General features: G+C 30.7%; 1 protein-coding gene across 1 annotated transcript in view; it reads left to right on the top strand.

The window, feature by feature from the left end:
* The window catches only part of USP6NL (USP6 N-terminal like), a 101,637-nt gene that overhangs the window by 52,589 nt on the left and 34,743 nt on the right, over positions 1–14,305 (top strand). The window contains exons 6-12 of the mRNA XM_051962420.1: positions 2,790–2,897; positions 4,968–5,077; positions 6,146–6,194; positions 6,919–7,039; positions 10,606–10,700; positions 11,857–11,922; positions 12,006–12,105. Coding sequence (XP_051818380.1) covers positions 2,790–2,897; positions 4,968–5,077; positions 6,146–6,194; positions 6,919–7,039; positions 10,606–10,700; positions 11,857–11,922; positions 12,006–12,105 — 649 coding nt within the window. The remainder of the gene's footprint in view (positions 1–2,789; positions 2,898–4,967; positions 5,078–6,145; positions 6,195–6,918; positions 7,040–10,605; positions 10,701–11,856; positions 11,923–12,005; positions 12,106–14,305) is intronic.

Here is a 14,305-nt window from a genome sequence, read left to right on the forward strand (position 1 = left end):
GGAGCTACATTCAGGATCACACACAATTTAGCATTTGCCTTTGTAAGGGAGAAGAGAACTTTGGAATATTGATATTTTAAAAAGCAAAAGATGGAAGCCTATAATCAAGAATAACTTTTCTAGCAAACTTGACTAATCCTACTCAAGAAAAAGGAATTTAAAGTGGAATGGAAGACTGAGGCATTCTTGATGAAAAAATCAAAACTGAATAGTACGTCAAAATACAAATGTGAGAATCAAGAGAAATATAAAATGATAAATAAGAGCAAGCAATCACAATGGACTAGAATTAAATGTTTACATTCTAATAAAAGAGATAGTAACAAGTATCCCCTCAGAACTTGACTGCCATCAAGGTTGTGGGAGAAATTAAATAAAACACAGGGCCTGGGAATGGTTTTGTTTTACTTTGATGAACTTGAAGGAAGAAAGGGAAAGAAAAATAAATATATACTAGGGGAAAAAAGAAGGAAGAGGGATGAGGAAACATGTCACATATTTAGGTTAGAGGACTATAAACAAGGAAAATGGAATGGAGTTAGGCAATTCCTGAAGCTCATTTTCATCTAATATGGTCAAAAAGAAGTAAAAAACATGCATGTCAGTTAAATATATTTTAAACATGTATTTAAGAGAGTGGAGAGGGAGGAATGTTTGGGGAAGGATTAGTTACAAGTAAAACAAATTTTAACCTTGAAGAGAACTTTCTGAAGAGGTCTTTAAAAAGAAAGGGAAAAGGTCAGCATTTGGGACTGAACCCTGATCAGTTGAAAAAGAAGAGGAGCATGGGAGAAGAAGCAGATTACATTGAACAAAGGTCACAGGCACAATATGTCCACAAATGTTGCATGTAAATTAAAATTTTTTAAGTTCTTCAGGGCGCTGTTAGCTAGTCATAAAGTAGTATAGCATTGCTTTGTTTAGTATCATTTTGTAATCAAATACTGTTCAGGACTGCAAAGTTCCTTGGTGATGTTAACTTACCCATTTAGAACAGCCTATTACAGTGTTACCATGGAACTAAGTGCTTAGTAGAGTCAAAGGTCTGACAGATTCTTCGAGGGTTTGAATATGGCTGTAGCAACAAATTCAGTCAGGTTTCTTAGTATCATTCTAGTTAAGTACAAAAGGCTAACTTCAGTAGACTGGCCACTTGCAGATGAATTTTCTCCATGACAGCTTAAAAACGAAGAATCCAAAATGCTCTTTTGTACAACATACTTTCAGTTTCTGCTGTGATGTTTATAAAGTTGTGAGAAAGGGACAAGAGGGTCCAGTCATACAACTAATCCTGTTCTTTGTCCTAACTATAATGCCAGTCTTTTTACCTTTTAAGTCTTTCCCAGACTATCACCCTTTCAATGACTACACTCTCCTCCCTTCTCCACATTGATTCTTTGGTGAACCAGTTCAACTCTATACAGTCTTCTCATGTCCTTTGCCCCTTTATTCTATTATCTATTTTTGTGTGTTTGTGTGTGTGTGTGTGATTCCTACAATCAACTGCCTTTGTATCTATTTCTTGAAGTTGTGTTATTCATGTCATATTATAGATAATTTATGCTCACCATTTGCCTTCTGGGCAACCACAGCATTAAGTTTTTTCAGAATCCGTGGTACTCCATATACAGTTTCCAAAAATATGAACTTTTCTTTAACATGCATCTAGTTAACGTTTAACAAATGCTATGGAATTAATAAGTCCTATATAATTAGTTTAACGACTTACAACATTAAAACTTTAATGCATAGTTTTAAGCTTTTTAATTTAAGAAATTTAACAGTCTTGGAATTTTAAAAGCATAAAAAGTTGATGGTAACATGTCAGATTTCATTTCTAAAAGTAAAAGGCTCTTTTCTCCCATCTACTGATATTATAGGAAGAGGACAAATGTGTGCTTTCATTGATATAGGGAACTCCACGTTGAGTCCACTCTTCTTGAACCAATTAGAATTGATGCCTTCTCTGTAACTTATGATTTTGAGTATTGCTTAAGTACCGAGAGGTTCAGTAACTTGCTTGGGTTCCTACCTAGTATGTATCTATCATAGGGGAAATATCAACCCACGTCTTCCTAGCTTCAGATCAGTTTTTTGTCTTCTATGTCATGGCTGTCCTTCTTTTACTTCATATTTATTTATAATTTAGGATCATTTTGGGGGGATACACAAATGGAATGAATAAAGAAAAAAGACATTTTCCTGAATTAATTGGCCAAAAATTAGAAGAAAAGAGAAATTTTAAAAGGGGTTAAAGATATCTATATCTATCTTATCTATCTGAGATTTTTTGAAGTAGAATTAACTGAGTTGTCAGTGATTAAAAAATAGCAGACTAAATAGAGAAATATAGTACATGCATAATATTTGTGATAGGGAAGAAACATAACATAATTGAAAGAAAAATAGAACAGAAGTTAGGAAATACTCTCTGTATTGACTGACTTTGTGTGCTATGTGATATCAGATAATTGAACATCTCTCTGAGACTTAGTTTCTTCATCTATAAAATGGGAGAGTGAAACTCATTAGATATGTGCTATCTAAGATCTCTTCTAACTGTGGAAGTTCATAATTTTGTTTTACAATGACTAGTGGGGCTATGTGAATCTGCCTGCAAGGACAAGTTAGTCTGTTTTTCTCTGGGACTAGATAGAGGAACTGTATAAAAACACATCATTGAGTTAGTTGTTGAAAGCGTAAATAACAATAAAAAGTTTTATATTCTGAATTTAGGGAAAATTCTCGACTTCTGCACTATTTAATTTAATCTCTTTTCTTTTAATTAGTTTCATAGGAGAATTTACAAAGGAATTCCACTTCAGCTAAGAGGTGAAGTCTGGTCTTTACTACTTGAGATTCCTAAAATGAAAGAAGAAACAAGAGACCTTTACAATGTAAGTATATTAAATCAATCTTAATTCAAACTTTAAATTAAAAAGTTAAAAAAAAAAAAAACAACCTCTTTATTTTAGATATCAAAAGTCCTCCTCCAAAGACCAAAGGAAAAAGCTCTACAACATGTATAAGTCTACATTTGTTTTTTTTTTTTTTTTTTTTGGCTCTATTTAATATTTAATTATTTACTAAATTCCAGACAAAAGCTATTAGTAAAAGAAAAAATCTGATTTCAATGAATCAATAGTTGCTTTCATTACAAGTGACTTGCAATAATAAATCAATATTGAAGCATATTTTTTTAAGGGGGAAAATCTCTAAAAATGGTTCTCTGAAATTGTAGTGATAATTTTTTCCAAAATATGGAAAAATAGTTTAACAGAACTCTTTTTGTTTATTTGGTCATTTTCTTTATCAACATAGAAATTGGAGGTTCCCTTTCATCATCCTTTCCAGTTTAATTTCATAACCTCATAATTAAAATATGAATTGATATTTAAAATATTCTCTTCTACATTATCTGACTTTGTGAATAAAATTTCTTTTATCTTTTCAGCAAACCCTTTTTGAAACATGTTATATACTTTATTTTGTTAAACAGTAGACCCATGAAAACATTAGCCAAGTATTATGTAAAAACAATACAGTATCAAAGTATCTCAAAATCACAGCTTTAGAAAGCAATCTTTCTTATAAATTATGTCATATACATTAGTTAGGAATATAAAAGGGAAAAGGGGAGAATATTTGAAACTGAAACTCAAAATCACTTGCAAAAGAGAATTGTAAAATAATATGCCAAAGCAGCATTTTTGGTTTGTTCTACAATATTTAGATAATGATTATCAAGCTTTAAATTAGGAAGTCCTAAAAGATATAATTATTTCAATTTAGAGAACTATTCATTTTTGTATAAAGTTAGGGTAGTTTATTGTTGTTTAGCTATTCAATTGTGTCTACTCTTCATGACCTCATGGACCCTATCCTTGGCAAAGATACTGAAATAATTTGCCATTTCTTCTAGTGAATTAAAGAAAAAAAGCTGGAATTTTAAGTTAGATTTTCTTCCTTTTCCCAAATGTAGCACTCTATCACTGTACCACTCTGCCTCTTTCACTCTTGATTTTCATATTTTTAGTACCTAGCATAATACTCTGCATGTAGTGTATATATCAAAATATTTATTGAATTTTAATTATTTGTGTTACCTCCTCTGACTTTTAAGATGAAATTATCAGCAAGGCTAGTAAAGTATTTATCAAGTGATCTACTTTTTTTATTGGAATGAGATGGGGGGGGCAGATGTCAAGATTTTGGAAATATTTCACCAATACTATATATTACTTTTTGAAATTTTGTCAGTTTATCTTAAGACGGCAATATCCATGTCATTTTTCTGGGCATCCTATCGTGTCTTACAAAAACACACCTATTTTTCCCCTTTCTCAAAAATATTCTCCTCTTCTTACCAACCTTAGACTAAAAATTCCCCTTTCTCAAAAATATTCCCCTTTTCTTCACATCCTTAGACTTAAAAAAAATTAAATACATCTTTCCATCATCAGGTTCATTTTAAGTCCCACTTAATGAATCTTGATAATATCTATCTCTACAATCATATTTATCTTCTTGTACTTAAAATTTCATTTTTACCTTATTCCCAGTACTCTCTGGTTTGCTGTTTATCCTAAGTATGTAGAATATAAATATTGGTCTTAATCTATTTCTTTATTATTTTTGCCTGAGGATTACTCTACATTACCTTCATTATGGTACATTTCCTGGCATATTATCGGATGTCATAGTATATGATTTACATAATATATCATTTTAACAGAACTTTTTTTTCCTCCCTATCAAATTATAGTTTCTCTTTACCAGATTGGTTTAAGAAATGGAACAAACCATTGGTATTTGTGAGTTTATATCATTCTTTGTAAATTTTCACAATAATAACCAAATCTCTTTATCTACATATGATCTAAGTAGTCAACTGTTCAGGAAATTAATAGGGACATTCAGTTGACACTAAATTTTGGATTAAGGCAAAAGTTCATTTTCTTTTTCAGAAACTAAAGCATCGAGCACGAGGATGTTCACCTGATATCAGACAAATTGATCTTGATGTCAACCGTACATATAGGGACCATATTATGTTTAGAGACAGATATGGTGTGAAGTAAGTACATTTGAATATTGTATATAATTTAGAATATGAAAAAGACTTATTAAAGTATGTTTTACTTTGAATCTGCGTTCTCAAAGAGTCCTCTGTAGTCCTTGATATTAATAATGATTTTTAATATTCTACTTTGAGAAGATTTAAAGCCTTGTCATTTGAAACTAAAACATAGTGTCTGATTTAATTTACTACTCTGCTCACTTATTAAGTAATAAGAGATTAGTTAAAAAAATTAATTTTGATCTGAGAATTTACATGAGATAGCTTTTTAGGATGAAATTATTTTTGAAATACCTTTTGAGGGTTGTGCTAATGCCATATATCTCTAAATTATCATGGAACTCTAGAGGCCTTGAAGCTAAAGAAAATTAGACTAAGTATAAAAAGCCCTGAGACAAGAAAATAAGACTGATCATTTTCATAGGTTCAAACTTGGTATTGTATAATATTTGTTATGCTCAGATTTTCTCTATAAGAAGCAGTATAATATTTAAAAAATTGTACAACTTAGGGTCAGAAGAATTAGGTTCAAATTCTTACGTTGTATTACTAATACTCATATATTATTAGCTATGTGACCTTGGACATGTCACTTATCCCAACCCAAACTCATGTTATTTGTTTGTAAGAGGAGAGTAATTATATGTAGATTGTCTATATCCTATGAATTTTTAATGAGTACCAAATAATAATAATGTATATAAGGTGTTTTATAAAGCTTTAAATTTATATAAATACCTGTGGTGCAGTTTGGCAAAGTTATGAAAGTACTCTTTCCAATTTCTCTTGAAAGAATCAGTTGTGTTGAAATAGTTTTAAGTATGATGGGAAAGGAGTTGCCAAAAACTACTGCAGAGATCGCTGTGTGAATTTTTTCATCAGAATATAAGATGCCTAATTTTATACAATCCAGTTTTGTGCTTGAATCCACTTATAACCATATAGTTTTACCTAATAGAGTTACAAAAGAGGAATTCTGTTTCTTAACAATATAACTTTGTTTTAAAAATTAAAGCAAATTCCATAACTAAGCTGTGTTTCATATAACTCTGCTTTTACCTCTAGGCAACAATCCTTATTCCATGTTTTAGCTGCATATTCTATTTATAACACGGTAAGTTGTTCATTTTATAAATAGTACTATGTTTTATTTTTTCCCCCTCATCATATTATTTTTGACAATTATTTAAGATTAAAACTTTTCCAAATAAAACTGGTTCTTAAAAATCAGACCAAATTTCTCTTATGCATCTCTGATTGTTCTATAGATTGGTCATTATTTTAAATCAGACCATACTATTTAGTCATAATATTATTCATTACATTTTGTAATTTGGAAAGTTAGAGTTGATCCCTATTAAGTTTATTTTATTTCCTTCAGGAAAGAAATTTTTGTCGTTTTTTTAAAAGTTGACCTGTGTTTTAAAGAGTGCCATGTTATTAGGTAAAGATTAAGTATAGAGGAATAGATTAAAAGTAAGGTGAGAAATGTAATTTTAAATTATATGTACTTATGTCTTAGTATTGGAGTGAATTTTATATGAAAGACTGTACATTTTACAAGCAGAATTGGATTTGTTTCCAAGCATCATTCTGTCCTAAGTAATCTGATGGGATATTATATTATACATACATATATAAATGCATGCATGTTAATTCTCAATAATACAGAGGTACATGAAATAAAAGTAGGTGCCAAATAGCTTCCAGTCAGCTGGTTTTTGGATTGGAACCTGTAAAAGTACACATTTTCTCTTAAATTGATGTATTTTAGTTTAAAAATTCTTCAGATATTTGTTATTAACTTGTGTTATTCACTTTATTTACATAACTCTCAGGAAGTTGGATACTGTCAAGGAATGAGCCAGATCACTGCTTTGCTCCTTATGTATATGAATGAAGAAGATGCATTCTGGGCCTTAGTGAAGCTACTTTCGGGCCCAAAGTATGCCATGCATGGTAAGAGAAGCTAGTATTTTGCAACAACAACAAAAATAATTTAAAATTTTTGAAGAATTAATTAGCAACACTGAGTGAAAGATTTTTTAAAATGAAACACTGAAAAAATTTCCAGGAGAAAATTTTTAAAAAATGTATTGGGAAGTATGAGAAGATTTTAACCTTTTTTAACTGGATTTTTGAAGATACATTCTCTTTTGTGTTGATATATAAATTTATGCCATAAATGAATTTCTATACCCTTGGTAAAAAGGCATAAAGAAATTCCAATCTTATTTATTTCTGGGTTGTTTGAAATTGTTAAGTAAATATTTTATTTTTTTCAGAGGCATGGGGAAACAAGTTTATGATGAGAAAACAAGCTTTCTAAGTTTTAAGAAAGTATAGTGTTTATTTTAAAATTATTTTTTGATTCATCTGATATTTTATATATATATATATATATGTTATATATAGTTGAAGAACACTTAATAACACATATATATATTATATTTTATTATGGAATGATAATGCTAATAAAATTATGAAATAAAATTTAAATGTTTTAAAATAAGATTAGTGCTTCAGTTAACTATTGTTAGTTACCCTATAGGCTTAATTTTAATTGCTATTTATATATATTTTTTATAAAGTACTAGCAGTATATATACGACTTTTCATTTTTAGTCATTTAATTTGTAAGGAACTTAATCCATTTTTTAAAAATAATATTCGCCTTACATTTCTAAAACCGTATGCATTTGGACAGATTTGGACCCACTTGAGTTGTGATTTATTTTTGAAGTACATATGTGCCATAGTTATTTCTCCACATGATAAAAATGGATCATACCAGTTTTTAAAATTTTATTTCACTGCTAGTTGCTTCCAAATGGATCTTCTTAGCACTTAACACACTTCTTAAAATTAACAATTGAAATTCTGGTGGGATAGTTTCATCCCATAAAGTTTTTAAGGTAGATAAATAAAATATCATTTAAAAGAAGTAATTTGATATTTTGTTATACATTTCCATTTCCTTTACCATAAAATACTGATCCTCTCTTCCAAAGGCTTAGAAGTAAGGTCTTTTTGTTGAAAAGTGAAAATTTTTAGTTGAAGAACACTTAATAAGAAGACAGCCTCTAATAGCAGCTTATACAATTGTTAGAACCATAGTAAAAACACATATCTGGCCTTGAACTAAAAATTGATATTTAAACTTTATACTTTGGGGGGTGTGTGTGTGTATGTAAATGTGCTTATTTAATGCATGCGCGCGCGCGCGCACACACACACACTTGTTATTTAGTTGTTTTGTCGTCTTGTGATTTCATTTGAGGTTTTCTTGGCAAAGATTATAGAGTGGTTTGCTATTTTCTTCTTTAGCTTATTTTACAGAAGAGGAAACTGAGGTTTGCCCAGAGTCACACAGTCTTTCTGAGACTTGATTTAAACTCATGAAAATGAGTCTTATTGCCAGTTCCCTTACTGCCTCTTGCCTTATATTAAGATATAAATATTAAGCTTGACCTCATGGAAAAGATGTGAGAAGCATCCCCCTTCTCTTCTTTAGAGTCAGACTATCAGAGAAGCAATATGTTACATATCAGGTTAGACTTTTTTTGTGTTTTGACAAGTTAGCTTTGTGGGGTTTTTTCCTTCTGTTTTAAAAGCTTTTTTTTTTTTTTTTATGTTTTTCAGAATATAGGAGCTATAGTGAAAAAGATAGGTGTTATAAAATCAAAAGATATTAAAAATATTTTCATTGTAAATCTTATAACATGTGAACAGATGGTACTTCTGATATATTCTGAATTATTATTGATGATGGTGTTGATAGCAAATATTTGTATGGAAAAAATATCCTTTTTCTGAAAAGTGCTTCACTTAAACATACATGGTAGCTTATCTACCAATTAATGCTCTACCAGATTTGTTCTCTTTTTAAAAATAAAGTTAATATTAACTAACTCAGTAATATTTTTCTGAAGTTTCAGTTAAAGATATTTTTGCTGGTGTTTCTATACTTAAAGATGTCTATTTCCAGGTCCACCAATAAAATTTTGAAATACATGTGTTAACTCAGTTTTATATCACATATATAAATATGATTTTCTTATAAGTTTGTAGTGAATATAATAGGTTAAAAATATATTAAAACTACTAATATTGAATTATCAAAGAAAGATAAGTTTCTGTTTTCTCAGCATGTGTAAGCCAGTTTTTTGGTCTCCCTGCTTCAAGTCTCTCCTCACTGCAATCTGTTTTTCAGTCAGCTGTCAAATTGATGTAAACATGGGTCTGATCATATTACCACCACCTTTCCCTCCACTTCAGTACATTTTAGTGCTTCTAGGATATGAAATATAGTATCTTCTCTTAGATTTTTACAGCTTTTCCTAACTTGGTCCCTTCTTGCATTTCCAGTCTTCTTACTCTCCCTCCACATATTCTTTGATCCAGCATTGCCTTCTTGCTGTTCCACACGTCTGTCAAATTGTGTCTGGATTCTGAGCATTTTAGTGACCATGCCTGGAATTTTCTTTCTCTTTGTCTCTACCTCTTAATTTCCCTGACTTCCTTTAGCTAAGTTTGGAATAGTTAAATTGTAGCATCGAATTAAATGAATTTAACATGCTTTCTAATCTTCTGCTAAATTTCATAGATAGTCTGACTAGGACTATTTTTTTTTTTTTAGAAAATAATAAATTTTTCAAATTCTAAAATGTAGAATTTTTAAAAAATCACTAAGCAGTTAAATATATGAAAGTTAAATGTATGTAATAGTTCATAATCCCTACCCTATCAGAGGCCACCTAATTATGCAGTATAATTGATTTTCTTAAGATACAATGGCATTTTTTTTAGTTGATAAAACTTTAATTATAGACTATCAGTCTGGTTCTGATGTTGGGATTAGAGGTCTTAAAAATAATGGAAACTAAACTTGATATAGAATCATTTAATCAGTAGAAACATGATTTTGTAAAGCTAATTCTAATATTAAATTTTCTTTTATATAAACTTACTCAGTTTTCCTATTATAATATATTTACATTAAAATGGCATCAGATTAGTATTGGACTACTCCACCAGGAAAAAACTGAGGGAAATCCTAATATCCAGTCTGGCATTTTCACAAACAAAACTAAATAACTACCTTATCTTTAGGTGGTTCTTTCGGCTCTAAATTCCTTCCTTCCTTCTTCTCTTTCTTTTTCCGTTCTGACATGTAGCATTTTAATTTTAAAATATGTAAGAAGGCATTTCTGCTTTATCTTTTGACAAAGAGATTATTTCCTGACCCTGCCTTAAAAGGCAATTCAAGGATGATTTCACTTACATGCACAACTGTGTACACACACACACACACACACACACACACAAAATATAGACATATCTAATCTTTAATATATAGAAAATGGTGTACTATTAAAATTTCATCACCATCATTTGCATACTTTCTTTTTGGATGGGGAGAAAATCTACTGATTTTCATTTTAGCTATTTATACTGTATTCTGTATTCCAAAACTAATCTTTCCTTTAAATGTAATAAAATGACTTTCTTTTGCTATGTCCTAGGATTTTTTGTCCAAGGTTTTCCTAAGCTTCTCAGATTTCAAGAACACCATGAAAAAATACTGAAGAAATTTCTGTCTAAACTTAAGCAACACTTGGTAGGTAAAAGTGGTCAAAAATTCAGCTAAAGAAATAAAGACCAGCTTTTGATTCTACTGCTTCACTTTTTTTATTCACAAAGTAAGCAATTTAAAAATCACAATTTATTGTAGCATATTGGATTTCAAAATATTAGTTTTGATATGTTGAAATAATCTGACCAATAACATGAGATTTGTGTTTTTTGAAAAGATTTCTTGTTTAAACTAATAAATAAAAATGTTATATTTCCTAAGTATATGTGATCTCTCTTCCTCCTCCCCTTTCTCTTCCCTTCTGCTTCCTCCTCCCTTCCCTTCTCTCTCTGCCTCTCTCTCTGTCTCTGTCTCTATCTATGTCTCTGTCTCTGTTCTCTGTCTGTCTGTCTGTCTGTCTCTCTCTCTCTCTCTCCCTACACACACACACACACAGTGATTGATCTCTGTAGATTTGGAAGCATCTGGAGGGCAGTATATTAATTGTAGACCAGCCTGACTCTCATACCTAAGTATATAATGATTATATGTCCTGGGATCAGTAAAGATAGTGTTAAAATATTGTAGAATTTTAATGAAAGAAGAATTCACTAATTGAAGGACTTGAAGCCGTCTCGCCCATCTCTTTCCTGTGTAGTTCTTGTTTCGACAAATCAGTCACAATGACAGCATTAACTTTCCATGAGGTAATTACTAAATGACAAGGTAAAAATGAGAATAATCATAATATAATATTTACTCAATAGAAGAGGAAATGAAATATCTTTCTTAAAGTTATAAATAAGTAGTAAGTGACAGAGGCAGAATTTGGATTTTTGCCTGCTTTTTCACTGGATAGTTTGGAGATGGGAAAAAGATTAGAAAAGAGAGAAGTAAAATTAAAACATTATAAAAAAGACTAATGCGATTGCAGAAGGTTTAGCATGACTTAAATCTCTTATTCATTTTTTTTCACTATCTCTAACATCTCTAATGTATCTTTTAAGTATTTATTCTATTTGTATTGCTTGGTTTTTACAATCTGATTTGCATATATTATAAATGAGATCAAATGAATTAATTTATATAAAGTACTTTATAAAATTTAAAAACCTTTATAAATGTCATTTATCATTATCCTCTTAAGCCATGTCTATGTGTTGTATTTGGGTTTTTTTTTGTTTGTTTGTTTGTTTTTTAGGATTCTCAAGAAATTTACACAAGCTTTTATACAATGAAGTGGTTCTTTCAGTGTTTCCTTGATCGAGTAAGTATTTTTATTTGCTGAACTTGAACATGAAATTATAAAGTAGAACTGAATTAATGACTTTTTAAAAAACTTTATTGCAGACTCCCTTTACTTTAAACCTCAGAATATGGGATATTTACATTTTAGAAGGAGAACGAGTTCTTACTGCCATGTCTTACACGATCCTGAAGCTACACAGAAGTAAGAAAATGTTTTTACTGCAAATACCCTGCAAAAGATGCTGTTTTCTTTATTTTTTTAATTTAAGGTTTTTATTTTCAAAATATATACATGGATAATTTTTGATAGTCACCCTTACAAAACCTTGCGTTTTAACTTTGTTGCTGTTGTCTTTAAAAATCTTATATTATTTATTCCTGTACATTTATATTTTAATGGTTTTCCAAACTATGAAAAACAAATGAACAAAGTTCTACCATTTCACAGTTTTTTTCCTTGGGGGTTATCTCATGAAGCCATTATACAGAAACTATAAATTTGATGTTAGAGTCAAGGCAGTTTGTGTCCTTTGACCCTTTCCTCAAAATTCCCTTTGACTTGTCCCCACTTAATGACAGGTGAAGTATGTGGATCATAACTGTGTGAGCCTAAGCATGGCACTGATGCCAGCTTTTCTCTCTTCTCGAGCTGTGATATTATTCTACCTGTGATCTACTTCAGCAGCTTGGACAGATTCTGATTGCAGCAACCCCACAGCAACTACTCCCTTTCAGGATTCTATAGGTAGTTGCGATGTGTGTGGTAATAAACAACTCCTACTCATCATTGTAGCTTCTTAACCTACTCCATCGTAGCTCCTGTTTTCACAAATCAGTCATAATAGCATTAACTTTCCGTAAGGTAATTACTAAATGACAAAGTAAAATGAGAATAATCATAATATAACATTTACTCAATAAAAGGCAAGAGTAATTATCAAAACATCACAGTCCCTCCCTCTCCATAAATTTAGGCTGCATCTGTAATATGCTATGAAATGCAATGTGTTTTAATATTAACATTTTTTATTGTCATAATATTCTAGTTAGACATTTTATTTTTCTTCTAGTCTGAGGTTCATTACTATGAACACTAGAAGAGGATAGGACCAGGAAACTAGATCTCAGACATGAAAAAGCCAGAAGAAATTATTTTTCTGCTCCTCTCTCCAGAAAAAGATCATAGGCAACATAAACTGATTGTTAAATTTTCATTGAGCATTACAGTTTGGAATTGGCAGGTATTCTTTTGCTGATGAGTCTGAGTCTAGATTTAAGAAAGTGATGGAGGAAATGTTAATAATGCAAATTAAACTTAAAATATGTGTGCATACATTTTCCCCCTGGAAAGGTCAATAATTATTAGCAGTAGGTCACATTTTAACTCTCTTTCCTTTTAAGTGTTCCTTTAAGCAAAAACCAAGAAGAGAATGCTATTTATGATTATATGCATATGCTAAGGAAGGATTCAAAATCTTTAGCAGAAAGCTTCAGAATATTCCCTAAAATAAGAGATAAATGAAAAAACATTTATTAAACATTTTACCACATATTAAATACTGTGCTAAGTGCTAGAGAGCAATACAAATAGAAAATTCCAGAAACTCCTCCTCAAAGAACTTATACTCTTATTAGGGCAGATAAAGACATAAAACATATAACATTAAAAGAAAATTCAGCTAAAGGGTATATGGAAAGGCATGAGAGCTCTAAGGGTTCAGTAGTTCAGATGCATGGTAAGACAGAGTCGGTGACAGTGACAGGAGACTATCGGCCATGAAAATAGGCCAGCTGACAAGGCCTGGAGGCTTTTAGGAGATGGTGGCAGGACAGTCTGGTGACTCTTCCTCATTTCATAACAAATAATAAAGTTATTCCCTCAATTTATTCAATCCATATAGACAGTCAGGCAGCCTGGGTGAAGGAAGGAGTTAAAAAGGAAGAGCATCCTCCATAACAAGCAGCTCTTCCCATTGCACAGCTGACTGGATTAGTTCTGGAATGGCCTGGTGTCAAAGGAGGGAGCAGCACTGTTCTTTTTTATTTTCATTTTTTCTTGTACAATAGTAATGAGATTAGAATAAAACAGAGTGTCTGTTAAAAATTAAGATTTACATATCAAATATGAAATCAGCTTCCTATTCCTCTAGCTTCCCTTACAGACAGTATTTATAATTTGAATCATATAATTTAACAATGTATTATTTGCTAGTTATTTGGATCTCTGATTTTCAGACTATTGTCAAAAAATGATAGCTAAAGATTGTCTCAAAAATCTTAGTGCAGTTCGAAGTTTTTAGTAGCTTACAAGACATGAAAAATATCACAGACAGGGACTGTATTGGATTCGCTTTCTGCCAAACTGATTACCAATTTTTGAATTATAATTTGTGAGATTAGCA

The sequence above is a fragment of the Antechinus flavipes genome, chromosome 5 (genome assembly GCF_016432865.1).
Source record: "Antechinus flavipes isolate AdamAnt ecotype Samford, QLD, Australia chromosome 5, AdamAnt_v2, whole genome shotgun sequence".
Taxonomy (NCBI): domain Eukaryota; kingdom Metazoa; phylum Chordata; class Mammalia; order Dasyuromorphia; family Dasyuridae; genus Antechinus; species Antechinus flavipes.